General features: G+C 37.1%; 2 protein-coding genes across 2 annotated transcripts in view; both read left to right on the top strand.

The window, feature by feature from the left end:
• Positions 1–4,363: 4,363 nt before the first annotated feature.
• On the top strand, positions 4,364–15,001 carry LOC119789845 (disabled homolog 1-like). The gene is made up of 10 exons (XM_038295001.1): positions 4,364–4,461; positions 4,564–4,719; positions 5,671–5,801; positions 7,171–7,269; positions 7,795–7,926; positions 9,317–9,397; positions 9,495–9,542; positions 9,632–9,694; positions 9,883–9,973; positions 14,079–15,001. Exons 2-10 carry the CDS (start codon positions 4,635–4,637, stop codon positions 14,456–14,458), a joined length of 1,110 nt encoding a protein of 369 aa, XP_038150929.1. The 5' UTR covers positions 4,364–4,461; positions 4,564–4,634; the 3' UTR covers positions 14,459–15,001.
• Positions 15,002–15,065: 64 nt separating this feature from the next.
• si:ch73-40i7.2 (FYN-binding protein 1) overlaps positions 15,066–21,610 on the top strand; it is a 33,485-nt gene continuing 26,940 nt past the window's right edge. The window contains exon 1 of the mRNA XM_038295002.1: positions 15,066–15,289. Coding sequence (XP_038150930.1) covers positions 15,287–15,289 — 3 coding nt within the window. The 5' untranslated portion in view covers positions 15,066–15,286. The remainder of the gene's footprint in view (positions 15,290–21,610) is intronic.

The raw sequence follows: 21,610 nt of genomic DNA, 5'->3' as shown, positions 1-21,610 counted from the left end.
CTCATTAGTAAGGATGATGGACTGCAGCTGTTGCTGTCTCCTTGCCAAGATAAAGATGTTTGCAAGTGTTTGACTGGAGTCGTTAGATTGACTTTGAACATAGAGGAGATTTAACCAGAACTGCTGATTTACAAAAGTTGAGAAAGTTTTTGGAAGCCTTTTATAAACAACTGCAGAGCATCAGTGCAAACAATTACACAGCGCTACAATTCATTCTGAGGTGTCACAACTTTGCTGCTGTCAGCGTCAGGCAAAAAAAATGGGTTTCAGTTCAGAAATGATGCAGGAATGGTAGCATTATGTCATGGAGAAGGACAGGAAAGCTGGTAGGACTCTCTGGGCCGGATTTATCAAGATCCAATTTTGCGTGCAGTAATTTGCGCTCGCAAACTGGAATTTTGCGCGAGGGGCTGAACCATGGTTTGCGGGTGATTTAACAAGAGTGATTGCGTAACTGGTGGAAGGTGCAAAACTGTTGGAGACGCCCTATTTAAATGATGGTTTTGCGCGTTTTGTGGTTTGCGGCAAAGTAGTTTGTAGTCTGTACAAACTAGTGCATTAAGAAATTTAAATCTTACAGTGACCCCCAACAAAAAAAATAAATAAGTAAATATATATATATATATATATATATATATATATATATATATATATATATATATATATATATATATATATATATTTATATATATATAAATTGGCAACCTTTATTCCCTAAGGTGGTATGTGCTGCAGTAAAAAGAAAAAAAAAAAAAAAAAAAAAAAAAAAACAGGTGTTTTGTATTGGCCTGTGACTGTGGATGAGATCCCCGCAGCATTTGGCACGTTGCTCCACAGGCGCAGGGGGAGAACCCCGACCCCGTCGGACAGCACTTCTGAAAAAACGAGATTAGGAGATCCCAGCTCTCGCTGCAACCGTACGCTGGAATGACCCAGATGCAAAAAAGTGCAATGTTGCAAGGAGTTTCGTGATATCTGGTATTGCGGGAGTCCTCTTGTGCCTGGCTCCAAATCCATTCGGAGTTCCCCCAACAGCTCCAAAATGGCAATGCTGGATAAACTATATGTTTTGATGATCGTTTCCTCATTCATTGCAAAAATATTCACACGGAGTGAAAAAATGCGTTCTCTGCGTCTCCTTGCTTTATTTCCATGTCTCCTTCTTGCGACAATAACCGCTGCCATGTGTGCGCAATTACGCATACAGACCATTTGCACCTTCTTTTGAAACGTGTTAAATATAGAGTCAGATACCGTTAGCAAAATTGCGTTCAAGTTTGATAAATCACTTTGCGAGTGCTAAATTAATATATTTACATGTTCTCCTCCCACAAGACGCACTTTAGCGTGTAAACGCCCCATATTGCATATTCATTGCAGAAAAAGTACTAAATGGATCAGAGGCGCTATTTAGCACGTTTTAAAGACCAAATGCTTTTAGCACGCTGTTGATAGATCAGTTTGTACATTTTTTAGCGTGCGCAGTGAAATAGCTCACGTTTTAATACACGCAAACCTTTGATAGATCCGGCCCTCTGGCTGTATCTGAAAGTCCACCCTAACCCCTAGATCCCTCCATTACTATATAGAGTAGGGACTATAAAGTGGACATTTTAGTGAACTCAGTTAACTGAAAGTTTGGTCAGATGATCACTACTTTTCGCTCCCCATTAATCACATAACTCTGCCTCCCCCACACAATGCAAGTCCAGCAGATACCAGAACAGCTTCTTCCCTACTATTAGACCGCTGAATGTTAGAGTTGTAAAAAAAAATGTTGGAAATCATATACCAGTCTAAGAATCTTCACCAGCATACACCAGTGTTATGTTTACATTTGATCAACATGTTTACATTTTGTCACTGCTGCACTTTAGAAATATAAAAGTCTTGAGAGCTGTACTGAACAAAATTTCTTTTTGTATACACTGTGGGCCGGATCTATCAAAGGTTTGCGTGTATAAAAACGTGAGCTATTTCACTGCGCACGCTAAAAAATGTACAAACTGATCTATCAACAGCGTGCTAAAAGGATTTGGTCTTTAAAACGTGCTAAATAGCGCCTCTTATCCATTTAGTACTTTTTCTGCAATGAATATTCAATATGGGGCGTTTACACGCAAAAGTGCGTCTTGTGGGAGGAGAACATGTAAATATATTAATTTAGCACTCGCAAAGTGATTTATCAAACCTAAAAACAATTTTGCTAACGGTATCTGACTCTATATTTAACACGTTTCAAAAGAAGGTGCAAATGGTCTGTATGCGTAATTGCGCACACATGGCAGCGGTTATTGTCGCAAGAAGGAGACATCGAAATGAAGCAAGGAGACGCAGAGAACGCATTTTTTCACTCCGTGTGAATATTTTTGCAATGAAGGAGGAAACGATCTTTAAAACATATCGTTTATCCAGCATTGCCATTTTGGAGCTGTTGGGGGAACTCAGAATGGATTTGGAGCCAGCCACAAGGAGGACCCACGCAATACCAGATATCACAAAACTCCTTGCAACGTTGCACTTTTTTGCATCTGGGTCATTCCAGCGTACGGTTGCAGCGAGAGCTGGGATCTCCCAATCTCGTTTTTCAGAAGTGCTGTCCGACGGGGTCGGGGTTCTCCCCCTGCGCCTGTGGAGCAACATGCCAATGCTGCAGGGATGCGTAATCTCATCCACAGTCACTTCTTGTGAGCCATTTGGTATGTGCATGTTTCTACAGGCCAATACAAAACACCTGTTTTTTTTTTTTTTTTTTTTTGTTTTTTTTTACTGCAGTGAAGTAGAAATTCAGCCACATACCACCTTAGGGAATAAAGGTTGCCAAAGTTTTTTCTTTATATATCACTGTAAGATTTTGTGAGAATTTAGGAAGATCCTACCAATTAGGCTGTGACTTAAATTTAGTCCAAGGTTAATTTGAGGAACTTGGTTGTTTCAGTTTCAGTTCATTTATATAGTGCCAATTCACAACACGTCATCTAAAGGGACTTTACAATTCAACCAGATTGTGCCAATACTAATGGTTCTACTGTGCCAATATAGGGACATTTGCTGCAGAAATATTAGAAATTGCATAGTTTCAATGTAAGGAATCCAGCTGTGTAAACAAAAGAAAAATAAATCCAGAAATATATCAAATATTAGTATGATAAACCATAATCTTCTTCAAAATGTTAATATATAAGTTGGTATTTTGACCTTAATGATGTTGCAGTTTTATTTTTTATAACAATGTAGGAAGGGTGTTTGGAGGAGCCAGATTGAGAGTTGGAAACCTACTGTGTCATCTATCAAGCAGGCTAGTGGCGCAGTCATGCTGACAAACATCTTTGGTTTCAGAGATACATTTACACTGCAAAAGTGGACTCAAGGGGCTACCTCCAAATTCTCTGTACTTCCCTTAACATCAGCTACTGAATAGTTGAAAAAAAGACACAATTGGGTGTTTCAGAGGAAAAATAATCAAGAAAATAAAAGAAAAAGAGGATAAAGAATAAGAATTTAGGAAGATCCTACCAATTAGGCTGTGACTTAAATTTAGTCCAAGGTTAAGGTTCAGAATACACTGGTAAAAGTTAGGGTTAGGATAAATGTCAGGGTTAGGCATAAATGCATAAATAAAATGAAAATAAGTCAATTTAAAGTCTAAATATGGACAGAAATACAAACTTCTGTGTGTGGGTGTGTGGTTTTGTTTTACCTGCAACACAGAGAAAGTATTTTGTAAAATATCAAACATGTGGGGAATTACAGATACATATTGGGACATTCAACTGGTCCCCAAGGTAAAGTTCTGTTCTTTGAGTTGGGGTTACTGTAGGTTTAGGAAGAAGGTGTAAATTCAGGTTAGATTAAGGTTAGGTATATGTTGGTGATAGTTAGGGTTAGGGTGTGGTTTAGACCATATAAAATGAATGCAAGTCAATGAAATGTCCCCCATGAAACAAGGCTGTGTGTGCGTGGGTTTACATGTGAGCATATAAAACTGTCTGTATTTATATTTTGTGTGAATTAAAAAAAATATCTCTTTAATTCGTATTTTTCTCTTATAAAAATATTGTTTTAGCCTAAATAAAATACAGGTTGATTAAATGAGTGAACATATAAAATCTTAAATAATCCAGATGAACTTCCGTTTTTTTTTTTTTTTTTCAGTAGCTCTATTTTATTTTGTCTTTTTTTATTTGAAGTGAACTTATTTTAAGAAAATACCACCAAAGAGTTGATCTTTGAGGGAAATGCATGACCTCAGATGCCCTTAGTGAAGGAGAAAGCTCTGTGTATGGTCTGTTGTCTCTGTCATTTCTTTTTTATTCTACTTAAAGAGTTCCCATGCATGCGGGCCTCCCATCAGATGTTAATATATCACCATGAGTCTGTAGCCTGACCTTTGACTCTGTGCAGTTTTGTCAGCGGGACAGCTCAAGCAGCTGAGTCAAAGGAGAGACGCACGCCCTACAGGTGAGCCTGAGCAGATATTTTGTCTTCTGCATCGCAAACATTTCAAGATGTTTACTTGTTGCTTTTCGCATCATGATAAATGAGATTTGCTTTATTTGGCAGTGAAAAAATTCTAAGAGCTGCAAAGTTTTGGCAGGATCTTGAGCTGCCACTCTACCAATTTCCAAACAAAAATGACTGAGACTGAACAAACGGCCGGGAGCAATTCTTCACAGGGCAAGCCTGCTGTCAGAGCCTGGACTCAATACAGAACAACAGGTACATAAGTTCAACTGCTGCACTCGGTCAAAGTTTAGTTTAATGAAAAAATCAGCAGAGCTGGTCAGAATATGGTAGTAAATTCTGTTTCCAACACATGCTAAGATGTGGTAAACGGCATATTGTCATAATGTATTTAAAGAGATGGGAACTTTATGCATTCATGATGGAGACCAAAGAGGTATTATGTATTTTAATTATCTTAGAATGAACAAATGCTTACAATGCATGCTGCAAATAGAGCCTATAAAAGATGGCCCTGCAGTATTGACTAGGACACCGAGTTCTGTTTTTTCTGATGGAAAGCAGGAGCTTTTTTCCAGGTAGGACCATGTCATCTGTTCTTTGCTCTTGTTCTTCCTTTGTTTACTTCTGGAACAAATTTCTTTTGTTCCAGCTGTTTTAGAAGCTTCCAATAACACACAGCTGGGTTTTACTGGAAACAATTTAACATATTTTTAACTTGCGGAAGCTTTTTGTGTCGACCTGATTAATGACTGTTTATTTGATGTGTAGATTGCAGCTTTCTAGAGACATGCCCACGATATTATCTCTTAGGAAACCAAAGAGAATCAAAATCTGCTCACATGTTGCTTGCTGACATGTTAACCATTACAAGGAAATCATGTTTTTATGAGATATAAAAAAAATGGACCTGAAGTAGACAGTTTTAGAAAAATATGCTGAGGTAAGCGTTGTAAAAAGTAAATGAGAATGAGAACATGTGACCATGAGCAAGATTTATTTTTCTATTTCTGTGAGTCTAATCAAGTACAAATGTGTAAAAAAAATGTATTTTGTATTTTATTTATGAATATAATCTTCTTGGATTTTAGACGCCAATGCACTTTGTAGAGTTCTAGACATCTAATGCTGGTGAAAAATGTTTGCTGCCCCCGTGTTTCCTTTGCTTCACGTCTTCAAGTGTTGCCTGTTCTATGTGACTCTCAGGGGTCCTGAGTGAGACCAGGTCCCGCTTTGAAGGAGATGGGGTCCGATACAAGGCCAAGCTGATTGGCATGGACCCGGTTCCCCAGGCACAGGGAGAAAAAATGTGTTTGGATTCTATGATGAAACTGAAGGTAACCTGCCACTAAATACCTGACAATCCATGTATTAGGATGGTCAATAACTAAGCTCCTTAATTTGTCCACGATTCATACAAACATCAGAGGTTAATAAACAAAGGGTAAAAAATTAGATTTGGATGTCTGAATTTAACCAAGTCCCAAAAATGTTTTAACCAGAAGTTATGTAATGTGTCCGCAGCTTCAAGACTTTTGCTCAGTCTACCTCTGTTTTGTCTTGACAGCCTTGTGCTCATTTAGTCAATGAGAGCTGCTTAAATCTAAGGGATGCTAAAAAGCCCCACTGGCTACATAGAGTGTTGAAATGCCTTTAAAACAAATACTCTTGCTGTTCTTAATTAAAAAAAAAATAAAATAATTAATATTCTGTTTAACATTTTTTTGCATTTTGTTTTTGGTACAGTTTTGCTTTTTTGGTGGCATCTTGATAAATAAAAAAAAACAACATATTTTATTCCATTAAGTTTCTTTTTGTCTGTTTTTTTAGAGATTTTTGAAATCCTGAGAGGAGACAACCAAATAATGGGAGGATAAAAAAAAATGATAAAATATAAGTTATAAAAAAATAAGCTGCGTCTTTTCTAAGAGCTAATAATTTTATTTCCAATGAAAATCTTTATGTGAGAAGAAATATGGTGTCGTTCGTGTTATTGAAAATACAAAACAGTATATAAAAAAAAAAGAAAAATGAAAAAAAAAAAAAAAAGAGTATGAAATCCCATACTCAGCAGTACTGGTGCCCAAAACCTTGTACAACTCCAACATATTCTGTATGCAGAATAAAACAGGCTTACTTGCACAATTCTTGCACAATGGTAAAACATAGTAAAAAAGAGAATATGGCAGATCTGTAAGAACATAATAAACAGGGGTGGCCTAGGAGTTAAGGCATTGCACTTGGAATCCAGATGTTCTAAGCTCCAGCCCCATACCCCCAGTCTACCACACTGGTTCCCTGAGCAAAAGACCCCTAAACCCACACTTCTCCCTGGGCACTGCACAATCGCAGCCCACTGCTCCCCTGTGGGGATGGGTTAAATGCAGAGAGTGAATTTCGTTGCTCTGTACTTGTGACAGTGTAATGACAAAAAAAAGCTAGAATATAAACAACAAGAAAAAATGAACACAAACTAAAACCATTACCTTATACTAAATGATATGAAACACATGAGCAGTGCAGGAGGAATAAGGTTGATTAAAAAATAAAGGCACACAGCATGAGAACTAAATCCAAAACCTACTCAGTGCTCAATGATCCTACAGATTTTTAACAAACAACACCAACTAAACATGCAATATGTTCTTATGTTAAGTCTTACCTCGTGATCTGCAGGTTCATTATTTTTACATGCTTGTATTGAAGGGCTTTGAGGTTGCAGAGAGAAAAATGGGAAAACACAAGATGAAAATATGGCTGAAAATTTCTTCCAATGGCTTAAAGATTTTGGATGAGCGGACCGGGGTAAGTAAACCATCACAGATTTAATCTCAACAGTCTCTAGATGGCTAAAACAACATAACACAATTAATCCTTTTTTGTTCCTTCCCAACTTTACCAATTTCCAGAATTCTTTTAGTTGATTTGAATACAGGAAATAAATACTTTTGAGAGTAAAAATGACATGCACAGATATATTGATTAAACTGCCTCCTTTAAACTGTGTGATCCCTTATTGAAGTTGTATTCATGCAGCCTAATTTTGAAGCAAGGAAGCATCTCTGTAACTGCAGTGAACAAGCCTTAATAACTCTAATCTAAAGAAGGTGATGTGCTTTCTACTGTAGAGTGGCACTGCTTTTTCCCTCTGTCCCTCTCTATAAAGTAAATGAATGCCAAAGCAAAGGGACACCAATCAGAGATTTGACCCAAATAAAGCATTTTTCAATTACCCTTTTCCTCAGCTCCTCCTTTTGTACAGACTAGAACTTCATGTTCTGTAATAGTAGTTTTAAAGTTGTATATATTGTGTGGTATTTTCTTTGTCAGGTTTGTCTTCATGACCAAGACAGAACCAGGATCAGCTCGGTAACAAAAGACAAGTCGGACCCCAGAGCTCTGGCCTACATCTACAAACATGAAGAAACCTACATCCTCTTTTACATCAAAACAGCCACCCAGGTGCAAACACTCAGTGCTGTTACCAAGGAACACATAAACTGTCCCCAAGATTGTTTAACATCCATAGAGAAATACTTTCCTGGTCCACATTACCATGATTATATTTTAATAACAGAATCAATAAGAGTAGATGGTAAAAAAGTGTCATAAACACAAAGATCATAAACTCCTTTATGATAAAACAGATAAATTTCTTTAAGTTTATTGCAAATATTTTGATTTTACATAAAGACAAGATCGTGCATAAAGAGATCAACCTTTCAGCATAATTTGTATCTAAAGATATTAGAGGATACTATACCTTTAAGAATACAAAATGTTTTTTTTTTTGTAATTTAGGGAAACAGATCAAATCAACACCTGATTTAGCCTTATTCACCTGGAAAATCCATTTAAATATTGACGAGCAAAAGCTGCCTTAAACCTGGGGTCCTTTTATAAGTACAAGCCATCTTTTCACAAAGCAAGTTTAATAAAAACATTGTTAGCCATGAAATAAGGAAAACTATGAGTTTTACGTTTATCGAAGAGAGGTTAATCAACCTTTGTATGTGTCACAAATTATATCTTATGCAATAAATATAAATCTCATTGTAATAAATTAATTGCAAAGCACAAATGACTGTTGTTGAGCATCATCTTTAACTAATTGTTTAAGCCTAGGAAAAGAGTCACACAACGTTTTTAAGCACAAACCTTCACTGCAGTTCTTTTTTTAAGTGCACCTTTTATTGTAATTCATTTGCAACTTCCAGCAGTATGTTCACGTATCTGTGATTTTTTTTTAAACAAAAGAAATCTGATTATTGCCTGCAGTTCAGACACATTTACAAAGTCCTTTAACTGGCAACAGGAAATAATGGTAGAAATAATTGTTACCAACCAAACTTCATCTGTGTGGTGGTTTGATTGAACTTATTATGTGAAAGTTACACTTTGATCTTTTCAATCCAGAAATGAAAGCATCGCTAAGGCAAACAGACTTTTCATTGCAATAGCCCTGTGTCTCTCACCATGAATCTGATAAAACACATAGAAAACTTTTAAAGATGTTACAGGAAACCCAGTCCTGCTATTTAACAACAAAATCATAAATTTTTTATTTAGCTGAAGATACTAAAATGTTCCATTCATCACTTTTTATGGATAATTTATCCACATTATTAAATTATTCAGTCTTGACAAAGTTGACATAACAGATCTGTATGTCCATATGTGTTACAAAAAAAATGTTTGTAAGTTATCCATTTTTTTAAGATCATAAAAGGAGGGCAGTCATAGCTTTACATTATATGAAGCCTAAACAGACTGAGACTAGATGACTGCCTGCTATTGCTATGACTAATACCAGCTACAACAGTGATTTACTTATCTGTTCTATGTGTTCCAGGCAGATCCAATCCTTTCAGACATCATGGAGGTTTGCCAGCGTGTGGACCAGGAGACTTCTCATAAACCTGCAGAGACCCCAGTCAGACTAAATCTTATTCATGTCTTTGCCAATTTCATATGGTTCTTTGTCTGCTTGCTTGTTTATTACCTAGATTTTTTTTTTTTTTTTTTTACAGGATATATCTTTAGTGGTGCTGAATGAAGGTGTGGCTTCCCAGGAGATGGTAAATAAAAAAGTCAAAAAAAAGATCTGGTATCCCCTGAAGATATAAATATGAAGGATATGATTAGATATTCCCTGTTTTTTTTTTAGGGAGAAGCTGAGGAGACGGTGCTAAATCCACCACCTGACTCCTCATCAGGACAAACAAACCAGGTACAAAATAACGCATCTTATTTAATTCTTCGTTTTATGTCGACTTGTTTTGTTGTTTCTAATCTTGTTTTTACTCCCACACCCAATTTTTCTTACTGTGGGAGAGTAAAGGTATTACATACCTTGTCTCTGCTTATTGTCAGTAAAACTGTAGGTTAAGCTTTCTGTTCTTGCCTTTCTGTCTGCAGACCTCTACAAGTAATGAATTGATGCAGATATTTTCCCCACCAATGACAGAGCCTCTGAGCCCAGATCAGATCCCTTCTGTAAGCCAGCCAAGTAAGTGATTACCTGAGTACCAATGAGGTTTTTTCTGCTCTGCCTCCACCTGCAAGATTTCTTTTGTCTGGAAATGTGAGGATATCATTGATTCATGTGGCTAGCATAAGGTTTATTGATTTGAATTTCATACTTCTGTTTGTTAAAGTTGACCTCCTCTGCTACGGCTACACGTAAAACAAATATCTAAAGTTAGACCAGAACAATGTTCCAATGATGGCTGGGATGCCATTCAAGTGTTTGGATGATAAACCATGTTTGGGAAGCAAAGAGAAGGAATGCAAATACAGTTTGTTTTGGCAAGACTAGACAGAGAATAAAACAAAGTTTACGGAGATGTTTAAACCATGACAGGAAACTGCACAAAGAACCACAGGAGTTTATAAATAGACTAGGGCAGTGCAGGACAGGTGGTGGAGATCAACCTGCAGAATCCAACCTGAATACAAAGTCAATTTATGGTTGTTTTTTTTGTTTTTTTAGAAAAGACATTCATAAGGCTTCAAGCAGCAATTGGAGAGCAGAGAAGTGGAGACATGTTATCTATAGTAATAATTTGTTTCTCCCTGAGTAGGGGTTTGGTAGTCGCCAGGAGAAGGGCTCCTGCCTGACTGCATAATGTCAAGTCTGATGTTCGGATGTTCGGTGTAGAGAGGAGGATAGTGTGAGTGCTTTCTCTGAAGTTACCCCTGGTTAGTTTGACTGATTAGAAGATTTAACTTTTATTTTCCTGATCCCAACTTTGTGCAAACTGTTTGCATATGGTCCCTCCTAGTACAATTATGGTTGAAATTACTAACAGGACATATTACAGTGTCTCTACTATATCTACACAAAGTCAAATAAGGTATCTGCACAGAAATATTTCAGTGTAAAGATGAAACAACATTAAGTCAGGAGCAGGAACGAGGTTGTTGCAACAATTCCAAGTCAACGTGTGGCTCTGTAACAATGCTAAAGAAAAAGGCAGAAAAGGAATAAAGAAGCAGTATGTAAACGATGCATGAAGAAGAGTGTCAACCAATCACAGAAGAGAAAATCGTGTAGATATAAAATTCAAAATAAATCAAAAAGCTTCTGAAAACTTGTTTTAAAACAGAGCTACAAATCTTATGTCTACCATTGCTGTTGTTTGTGTTGGTTCATGCATATTAGAGGCAGTGAGGTCTACATTTAATTGCATGTGGAAACTTAACATTTTGTAGTCAGTTTTGTGGATAAGGGGAGATTAAGACAGAAGTTTTTCCTTTATTCTAACTTATCCGTATAACAGAACATTATTCTGTCCACATCTAACATTTTAAAAATGTGCCTAAAAGAGAAGGTGTTAGGTGGACCAGGGAATACAGAGGCAGAGGCAGTGACTGAAAAAGATAGTATTTGTAATGATCTTGGTTCTGTTGTTTTTCTTTAAGTTTTCTGTTTCAAGTTTAGCCAGGTTTTTCATTGATTTCTAGCTTTTTTGGTGTGTCTGGATTCATTTAAGTTGCTTAGGTTTTTCTGTCTGTCCCCTGCTGCCTCCTTGTGTTCTTTTCCCTTGGCTTCCTCGTCAGCTCTAATCACACCTGTTCCCTATCAGCTCATTACCTCTACCTTTGTTCAGTCAGCCATAAATACACTCCCTCTGCAGTCCCTCTTTGCTGGTTCCTCGTCTTTACCTTTCCTCACCCTGGCTCCTTGTTGGTTTTTCCCTGATGTCTCCATGGTTCTGGTTAGTGTTTGATTTTTATGTTGGATTTTTGGATTCCTGTTTTTGTTAAACATTTTTTAAGTTGGATTTTTGGATTCCTGTTTTTGTTTACCATTTTTTAAGTTGGATTTTTGGATACCTGTTTTTGTTGCCTTATCTTGCAATAAACCCTCCAAGAATTCACCTCTGCCTCCCAGCTTCTGCGTTTGGGTCCAATCTAAACCTTTTAACCAAATCGTGACAGTATTAGACACACAGACACACAAACAGAGTAAATTGCCAATGCCCCAGACATGTAGACAACACAATAAGCGACCCTGTACAGTTTATCAGCAAAACAAGTGGATGATCAAGTTAGATACAACAATTTTGGACAGATATGACTTATGCAATCAACTTTCAATTTACTGGTCGGTCTTACAGCTGAAAATCAGCCCCTCCAAGTATGAGGCCATGGTTCTCGACCAGAAAAGGTGGCTTTTCCCCTCAGCATGGAGGAGAGTTACTGCCTCGAGGGAAAGAGTTCAGGGAGATTGGGGTCTGGTTCATGAGAGAGGGGAGGATGGAGCGGGAGACTCATAGACAGATCCAAGCATCTGCTGCAAAAATGTGGATGCTGCACTGGTCTGTGGTAATAAAGAGAATGCTGAGCCAAAAGCCAAAGTTCTTGATTTACCAGTTGGTCTATGTTCATGACCAAAAGAACAAGATTCCAGTACAAGCGGCTGAAATTAGCTTTCTCTGCAAGGTGGCTGGAAACTCCTGTACAGATAGGGTGAGGAGCTCGGTCAGGAGTCAGCTGAGGTGGCTCTGAAACCTGTTCCAGATGCCCCCTAGATGCCTCCCTCGGAAGGTGTTGTAGGCATGGAAGAAGGGACAGGAGACCCCCAGGACACCCTGGTGGGATGCTCTCGGCTGGCCCTGAAGTGCCTCGGGCTTCTCCATGAGGAGCTGGAGAAGGTATATGGGGAGAGGCAGGTCTGAGAGTCTCTTCTGAGACTGCTGCCCGCCCGACCCAGTCCCAGATAAGCTGAAGACGACGAGTATAAGTATTAAAAAGTCTTTAAATATTCAGGAAAAACACAAAATTTGGTAATAATTTAACAGTCAAATGTCACCTGATTTATTGTTCTTATAAGTACCATATTCCAGTAACTTTCATTTGGTACAAATCTACTAAGAATCTTGTCTGATATAAGTTTCAACCAAAATATTAACAGACTTTGTAAGATTAGTACATATCATATAAGTAGTGTTGTTTACTTTTAATTAATTATGATGGTAGGGTCTGAAACCTTTAAAGAAATAATCAGCCAAAAACTCAGTTTAATTCAGAAATGATAGGTTTTTATGTCAGACTTCTCAGATTTATCAAATTTAAGAATTTCCCTTTCGAGTTCTGTAGATTAATCTTTCTGAGAAAATTGCTGTTTTTGTGCTCTGGATGTTATTGGGATCTACTTGACCTAGACCATTACTCTTTCATTAGTTTATAATAATAGCTATATCAGAGTTTATTAAAACAATATTTTGGAGTGAATCCATTCTGGATTTCCCTGTGGGCCGTTCACATAGAGGAGGGTGAGTCTAAAAGTTGTGGCTATTTCTGAGCGGAAGGGAAGAGATTACAGCCGATAATAAAGTAAAAAGCTGTGCAGCACATGTATTTAAATATGACATTGAATGTATACAATGTATGCAAAAGTACTTTAGACAAACATATTGAATATATTTACCTCTTAACATCGGCACCTGTAAAAGGCTGTTCCAAAAAGTCAGCATGTCTGATAGTATCACTGCTACTGTGCAAAGAATGCAGAGATATTTTAATGTCAGGAAAACAACCCAGGCTCCCCCTGTTTTGGGAATTTGTTAAGCTTAACTACAGAAAGTAATACAGAGGCTTATGAGCAAACAAAATTATAAAAAAAAAAAAATTTTGATATCACTTATCATTAGGTCTGTCAATGTCAAACCAAACAGGCATAGACTTTGCTGCAGCTGGAAAAAAATGTTATTACTTAAAAGCTATGGTAGCATTAATTTGTAGTTAAGAGGGCTTAAAAACAAACAAATAAAAAAAAAATAATGTAACATGGAGCACTGATGGAAGGTAAAACAAGGGCCAGATTTTAAAGTGACAAGACAAGAGCGGTGGATTCCTCACACAATAATACTAAGTTCATCTGACTGCGGAACATCTATCTAAATCCGGTTGTCCAGCATAATATTGTGCAGATCTGCACAGACTAAAAAGGATGTCACACTATTGCTGTATTGTGTGTGAATTTGCAGGGGAAAAGAAAGGAATGAGTTAACTCATGAATTAATGCAGACATGTTTAATTTTCAAAACATGAGACCTCATGCATTGTGTAGTGATTATATTGCAGAATAACTTTTGGATTTATTTCAGCTTCTCCTGCAGAGTCTCCACAGCAAGGCCTCTCCACCGCTCAGATTCTCTCCATGTTCCCCAGACAGCCACCAGGGGGCTCCCCATACATCTCTCCACCATTATCTCCAAATCCAATGCCCTGGGGTCAGCAGGGTCTTCTGGGCAACCAGACAGGGTTCTGGCCCTCTGTTCCTGGAATGCCAGCTGGGGGGCCACAAGGTGTTTTGGCGCCCCCTGCTGTAGTTCAGCCTCAACCTGGATTTGTGATGATGATGAGCCCAACTGCCCCCCAGCCACTTAACCAATATCCCAATCCTTTAAACTCCATCGCTATGCCTAATGGAATGGCCGGAGCACCTGGAGCCCCTGCGATGGACGACAACCCCCTCCTTGGATGAACTGGATATAATTGGAAATGCTTAACTTTACGGTCAGAAAATCCAAATCGACTCATATATATTTTTTGATCAAAAATGGAGATGAAGACTCAACACATCAAAGAATTGTACTATTTGGTGTTTTTTCTGCTCCCCTTAAAGAATCTTCATAAATTAATACTTCACTTTTCTTAACATCAACCATCTGAAAAATTTCTCAGTGGCCCTTAAAGAAAAGTTGTTTTATAGACTTACATTTATGATAGAACTCGTGAAAATGAACAATCTGCAATATCTACTGATCAGTTATTGTACATCCATTTGTATTACTGATTACAATATTCTTAAATATCATTTAAGCTTCATAAACTGAGTGACATTATTTTTTGTAAATAATAGCTTAGCAAATGCATTATTTGTTTTTAAGGAGTTTTTGCCAGAGATCATTTTTGGCTGTACCTAGATCCCATTCATTTGCCCTATGTTTAATTTTACATTCTCTCCTACTGTTAACCTTCTGGACCTCCATAAATACAGGAACAATAAATGGTCAGTTTGCCTTTATTATGTGATTCACTAAAACTGTGCTTTTTTTTTGGCATTTTAAGTAACTCTACGTTTTATCAAGCACGCAGAAACAAACAGGGGAGGAAAGAAACCCCCCGCCTGACATCATATAGTGTCGTTTGCAAACACCCTGCTGCCCACGCTGACTTGCAGATCATTTCCTCCTTTTCTGTAAGTTTAGTCACAGGTAATATGGCTGTTTGAGCAGCAAGACGGGCTACTAAGGAATAATAGCTGGACATGGAACATTCTATTCATTGATAAGTCATCTCTAACTACAAAATGGTAAGAAAAAGTCTATTCTACAGTAACATATCTTAAGGATATAACAAAAAAAGACCCCCAGTTGGACTGTTTAAACTTCTTTTCAGGGTGGATGTTTGACTCTGGTCATCTCCTACACACCGCTGAGGTCTATTTATAGTTTAAAGATGAGGATATTTTTGTGTTTCTGTTGTTTGAATTCAGGTTCCGTCCACAGACTAACCAAGAAAAAGCTCAGAAAAAGTTGTATATTTTTTTTCCAAAATAAAAAAGGGAAGTTGGAGGTTTAAAAAGGAAAACTGTCCCTGCTGCAGCTGATGAAAGGACGCCTTTATTGCAGCGTTATCATCAGTCAATTATTGACAGCGTCGCTTTACTTCACCCTCTATAATCTGTTTTTCTAGCTAACTTTCCTTCTTTTTCTGTATTTACAAAATGGTGATATGTTTTGACTTTTAGTTTTTATTAAACCTAAATGATTACCTATTTAAATTTATTTCACAATAGAACTTTATGAAACAAGTTACAGCTTGACTTTGATAGGTTTTCATGACAAACTTTATTTTAATCCGCTTTTGTTGCAAAATGGTGCCATTCAAAGATTATTTGAAGTATTTAAAAGGCCTAATTTCTTTTCGTTACTAATTAAAATTTATGAGGAATGAATATCACAGTAGAAAAGCCTAATTTTAACACATCAAACATGTTCAATTCACCCAGCATGATGTGTGTCTCGACCACAATTGAGTCATATTCCATTTATGTCACCATTTTCTGTTGCTCTGTTAAGCTGCTCTAATTCCTGCGCCCTGTCTCTCACACCTGCACAGCTACAGTCTGTGGCAAGGCAGTTGTCTGAGCTCATGTACTGAAATGCACACATAACGACACACGCGCCTCCTTTGCTGCATGCGCCCTCTGTCTGACTGAAAGTGGAACCTATGAGTTTTGGTGCATGCTTGTTTTGTGGTGGAGAGACATTTTTTTTCAAGCTTCCTTTGTTCCCTGTAATAAAGAACAGCATTGCATAGAGTAAGCAGCGAGCAGAGCTTGCAGTTTATTGGTGCAGGGTTGTGCTTCCATGGTAACCAGCGCAGGATGCTGGCTGAGGCAGAGGTGTGCGGTTGCAAGTACTTCCTGTTCTTCATCCTCTGTTTGACATTGGACAAAATATTGATAGTTTTTGTTTAATTCTTTTGCCTTTTTTCAACATAATTGATTCTTTTTTACTTTAAATGTACTTTTTTACTTTAAACTTTTTTACTTAAAATGTCATTCAAAATGTAGATAAAATAAGATAATTTTTTTTAATCACTCATTTAGGTTTTAAAAAAAAAAACAAGCAGAGGATTTCTGCCTAAGCCTCCCTGTCAAGCTGAAAATGACCACATCTGAATTAAATGTATTTTTATTTCTAAGTAATGATGACAAACAACCAAAGAACAATTGGATAAAATGAAAGTAAAATTATACTTTCTGTTGATGGGGCACTCAAACAGGAAACCTAAACACAGACAGCCATAAAGATAAAGATAAATCACAAACTGGACAAAACTTGATGAACCTCTATTATGTTTCCTCCATTCAGGATGCTACACACAAGTTTTTATAGATTATTTAGGACAGAATAATTCATTTAAATAATGATCCAAGAACTTTAAATAAGTTCTTGGATCATTATCTACCTATAAGACCCAGTCATGTTTTTCTGTCACAAATGCCACAAGATTAATAAAAAAAATTTCCCATTTGCATGGCTGCTATAGAGCCTTGGTGACCCCAAAAGACTCCTTGCAGCAGTTCTTCAACAGATTTTTAACCTTCCTTTATCGTCCTGCTCCCCATACGTGAGGGCAGGATAAACCTCTACATTTTTTGATTGGGTTGATCATGTTAAATTTGGTTGGTTTCTTGTAGGTTTGCAGATTTCAAAACTCAGCATTAAATGTCCTATTTATTACTTTCCTTGGTATAATCATTTTATTCTCATGTGTTTCCCCCTTATTTAGGCTGGCTACAAAAATATATTCTCTACATTATATATTTTTACAAACGGTTTTGTATCTTCATTCTAAAAAGTAAATAATGCTGTAAAGAAAACGCTCAATTTACTTATGAAACTAATTGTATGCAGGTGCATTTATCATGAAATGTGTTATTTTGTTTGACTCACACATAAACACACTATCTAAAGGTCCAGCTCTTTATCCGTCTGGCAACCTGTCCAGATTCATCACATCTCAACACAGAAATACAAACTTATTTCTATGGACAACATCTGAGAGACCAATTAACCTAAAAGTCATGTTTTGAGATTGTGAGTGTTGAGTTTAAAAATTCTGCCCGTTCATTTATCTGAGAGGGTAGTGGATTCTATTGGTCAGATGTAAAAAAAAACCTTCAAAAAAACTGAAACATTTCTTTGTCTCTGCCTCAGGTTAATGTTGATCCCAGCTGATTGGTTTGTTTTGTCCAACTGTCCAAATAGTCATTTTAAATCAGTAAGTCAACGATGAAACTCACAACCTGTGTCAAAGCAAGACCCTTTCAGAGTGGCTTTAATAATAGACACAATCCAGCTGAGTGCTGTGTTGACCTTCTAAACCAGTTTTATTTAACTGCGGTCGTTCAAACACTTTCCCCTCCAATAGAAAATGTCTTCATCTAACAGGTGAACAGGCACACTGAGATCATGCAAACTCCATGCAGAAAGAGGTTGCATGAACCCAGGCTCTTCTTGCTGCCAGGCAATAGTGCTAAGCCACTTCTCCACCATGCAGCTCTTAAATAAATGTGCTGAAATTAGAGTTTATATAAAAAAATAGTAAAAAAAAAAAAAAAAAGTTACAATTATGCTGCTATAATAGTAAATTATTTATTTAATTTTATTTTACAACTTGTTCTAGTAATAACCAGAACAGGACATGTGAATGAAAAAAATTACATTTAGAATAAAATAGAATAAATATATTTTAAAGCAATTTTTATCCATTATATAAAATTGCTTTGTAACTCAGATATAAATACTGAATTTAAAATTGAGCATTTAAGTCTATGCATGCTTTATTTCCCTTCCCCCAATAAGATGCGATGTGCAGAAATAGTTTGCTACAGAAATATATTCTGCCAGTGAAGTCTTTTCTTTTGCTTTCATAAAAGTTCTGTGGTTCCTTTGGGTATTAGATGAGTTCTTCGTCATATAATTCTTAAAAGGGCTGTACTATGTAGGGTTGAGCATATCAAAGAGTGTGGTGTTTCAAGCTTTAAAGTTCACATGAAATAACACTAATTGAAAAATATCTGTGCTGAGAATTATATTCACATGCTTTCTGCTTAATGTTCCCTCTTATGACTAAAACGGACATGCATCTGCAGCGGTCTTAAGCAGAGAAAGGGATAAGTACCCTCAGTAAGGTTTTTGGAACCGCGAGTTGGAGATTTTTAATTCATTCTGGAGAATGCAGGTTCTGCCACATAAGAATGCAACTATTTACCTCAATGGATACAGCATTTAACGACCAAACTGCACTGCTGTTGTTTTGGAGGGCCTTTTTCAAATGTTATTTACCAAACTGTCAATAAACCTTTACAGCTTTCCACCTTATTGTTACATCACCTGATGCTGTGCATAGACTACTGGAAGCATAAGTTTGGCAAATACAGAAGAAACCCTGTGGGAAAGTCTAGTTTTACACTTTAAACAGTGGCACTACTGCACTATTTAGTATTTACAAAACCTGATCTGTTTTCATCAGCACTGTTTATGATTTCAGGAGCCATTGTGTCTTTTCAGTCGAGGAGTTGCAGCAAAAGCGATGGAATGAAGTTTTCATCCTCCAGGGGTTTTGTATGTCAGTGAAAAATACTGGTTTAAAGTGTGACCTGTTTCTCATCTGCAGGCTACGGGCGGTAAATAATAATCCATTTACACAGGGAAATTCTCCATACTTAACAAAACAGCATTGGATGCCACGGGTTAACCTTATTATGACAAAAGATGCAGCTGCAATCAAGTCATATATATTTTTTTGTGTTAGTCAACACAATCTTGGTGAGGTGGTCTTCTCCTAAGTATCAAGCTAAAGCCAAAACAAACTTTGACTTTATTCTCCTTTTTTTCACCAATTAGCACTTAGTCTGCATTCAAATCAAACATCTTCACTGGTCTACAGATGAGTCTGAAGCAAGTTTCTAGATGATGCATTGTGTGAGAGGAAAGGAAGCAACATTAGAGGATTTTTTTTTCTATCTTAGATGCCAGAGAATCTTGCTTCATCAAGAATCATGAGGTTTATTTTTATTTTTTTTACCTTAGGCGTCATCTTCCCTCTTAAATACACATCTGAACTCCCATGTCAATTGGTTGTATGTGCCCTACAGTGGACATTTGGCATTTGCTTGACTAACAGAGCACTGTTTATGTATGTAAACATTATCTATGTATGTAGGTATGTATTCCCTGTGCATTTGTGGGCTCTCACTGGGTACTCTGACATCCTCCCTCAGTACCAAAACATCTTAGGTTAATTTCCAATGCCGTCAATCTATGGGCGTTGACATGATTGTTTGTCCTCTGTGTGTCTATGTGATGGACCTGAACGAGGTGCCAGAAGGTAAGTGAATAGATGGACATTTATTTAGTGCGTGTTTCAAACCATCTTATGGGATTGCAGCTTTGCCACCCTCAACAATTCCTATAAGATAAATCTAACTGAAGAATTTTTCTATTGCACCACAATTTTTAAAACGAAAATTATATATTCCATTTTGCATAGCCATCTTTGAAAATGAGAGGGCAAGAAAACACAAATAAGAACAAGGAATGTGTAAAATCCCTTGAAATACATTGAGCATATATGCAGCTGGAGATTATCAGTCATCCAGGTCATAGTAATTCCAAAAAAATAAACAATCCACTGGACTTTTTTTCCAAGTTCGAAGACGTTTCGCTTCCCATCCAGGAAGCTTTTTTAATTCAAAAAGGCAAAAATAGTGAGTTAAAGGCTTTATAGAGTGGACCAAAGCAAAGCATTGTTTTGGCTTAGAAACATCCAAATATAAAGATATTAAAAGACAATATAAAGATCAGAGCATTCCTCTTTATATTCAAGAAACCAAAAAACCTCTCCATAGAGGCATGGTCCAACACAGCAGAGCGGCCTCCTCTGGACAAGACTCTGCGGTACATCTACACCTTATTGACAGAGGACATTCTTTTGAGAAGGTTGACATTTTGGACAGAGAGGATAGGCGGTTTGGGAGGGGTGTGAAAGAAGCCATTAATGTTAAGAAAGAAAAAACATCCTTAAACAGAGGGGATGGACTCAGATTTCAGCTTTAATTGAGTGATTCAGCAATTGAATTGATTTCTTCCCGCTATCATCACAACCCCCAACCCATTACAGGGGACCAGAGCACCTTGGCTCTTCAGCCAGGCCAACAATTCCCTGTAATGATCCCCCTTTCAGAGACATAGAAAGCTTTCGGGTATTACAGGCTAAAATAGAAACAAAACAGCCCCTATCCTAAAGGGGTGGGCCCACTTGTCAGGTTCAATTTGCATGTTTCTATGCCAAAACAAGGCTTTGCTTTGGTCCACTCTATAAAGCCTTAAACTCAACACTATTTCTGGCATTTTGAATTGAAAAAGCATCCAGGATGGGATGTGAAACATATTCAAACATGGAAACAAAGTCCAGTAGATTGTTTTTTAACTTTCTTGGAATTTATCTTAAATTTCATTGCTTTATATCATCAAGAACACTGTAAGATTTAGGCTGTCTGCATTGAGTGGAGTGAAATAAAATGTAATTGTTGCACAAAATGTTAATATATCTTACATACCGAAGCCGAGAGCGGTCATACTCGATTTTTTTTTCTTTGCCTTCTTGAGATAATGAGATAACTATCTCGTTTTCACCGTTAAACCATTAATTGTTTTCTCGAGATAATAAGATAATTACCTCTTTATCACGAGAAAAATGTTGCTGATTTCTCGAGATAATGAGATGATTATGAGTAATAATTGAGGGTGGCAAAAAGCCCTGGATTCCCCGTTCATCCACTCCTGCAATGCCCATAGTTGTACAATCACGGTACAGTGTGTGCTCAAATAATCAGGTTTTTAGTTTCCTTTTTCTTTTCACTTCTTGTCAGGTCGTGGTGGATGATTGGATTGCGTGAAATACAGTAGAAACAAATCTGACTGTTTTTTAAATGAAAATCTTTAATCTGGATCATTTTGGGTATTAATGCAACACCAGAGCTGTTAAAAAAGAACCCTGTGCTAAGGTGATGGAGACAGAGGTCTAATTGCTTAGGAATCAAAAGTGGAAGCAAATC

Source organism: Cyprinodon tularosa, unplaced genomic scaffold (assembly GCF_016077235.1).
Source record: "Cyprinodon tularosa strain WSP-4 unplaced genomic scaffold, ASM1607723v1 ctg35, whole genome shotgun sequence".
In the NCBI taxonomy this organism is placed as follows: Eukaryota; Metazoa; Chordata; class Actinopteri; order Cyprinodontiformes; family Cyprinodontidae; genus Cyprinodon; species Cyprinodon tularosa.
This window is presented reverse-complemented; position numbering and strand designations above follow the sequence as displayed.

Excerpts from the sequence above, each read along its gene's own strand:
- LOC119789845 (XM_038295001.1), top strand. The coding sequence starts at position 4,635 with ATGACTGAGACTGAACAAACGGCCGGGAGCAATTCTTCACAGGGCAAG. Across the intron at positions 7,270-7,794 it reads TTTTGGATGAGCGGACCGGG|GTTTGTCTTCATGACCAAGA; the intron begins GTAAGTAAACCA and ends TTTCTTTGTCAG. Across the intron at positions 9,695-9,882 it reads CATCAGGACAAACAAACCAG|ACCTCTACAAGTAATGAATT; the intron begins GTACAAAATAAC and ends TTCTGTCTGCAG.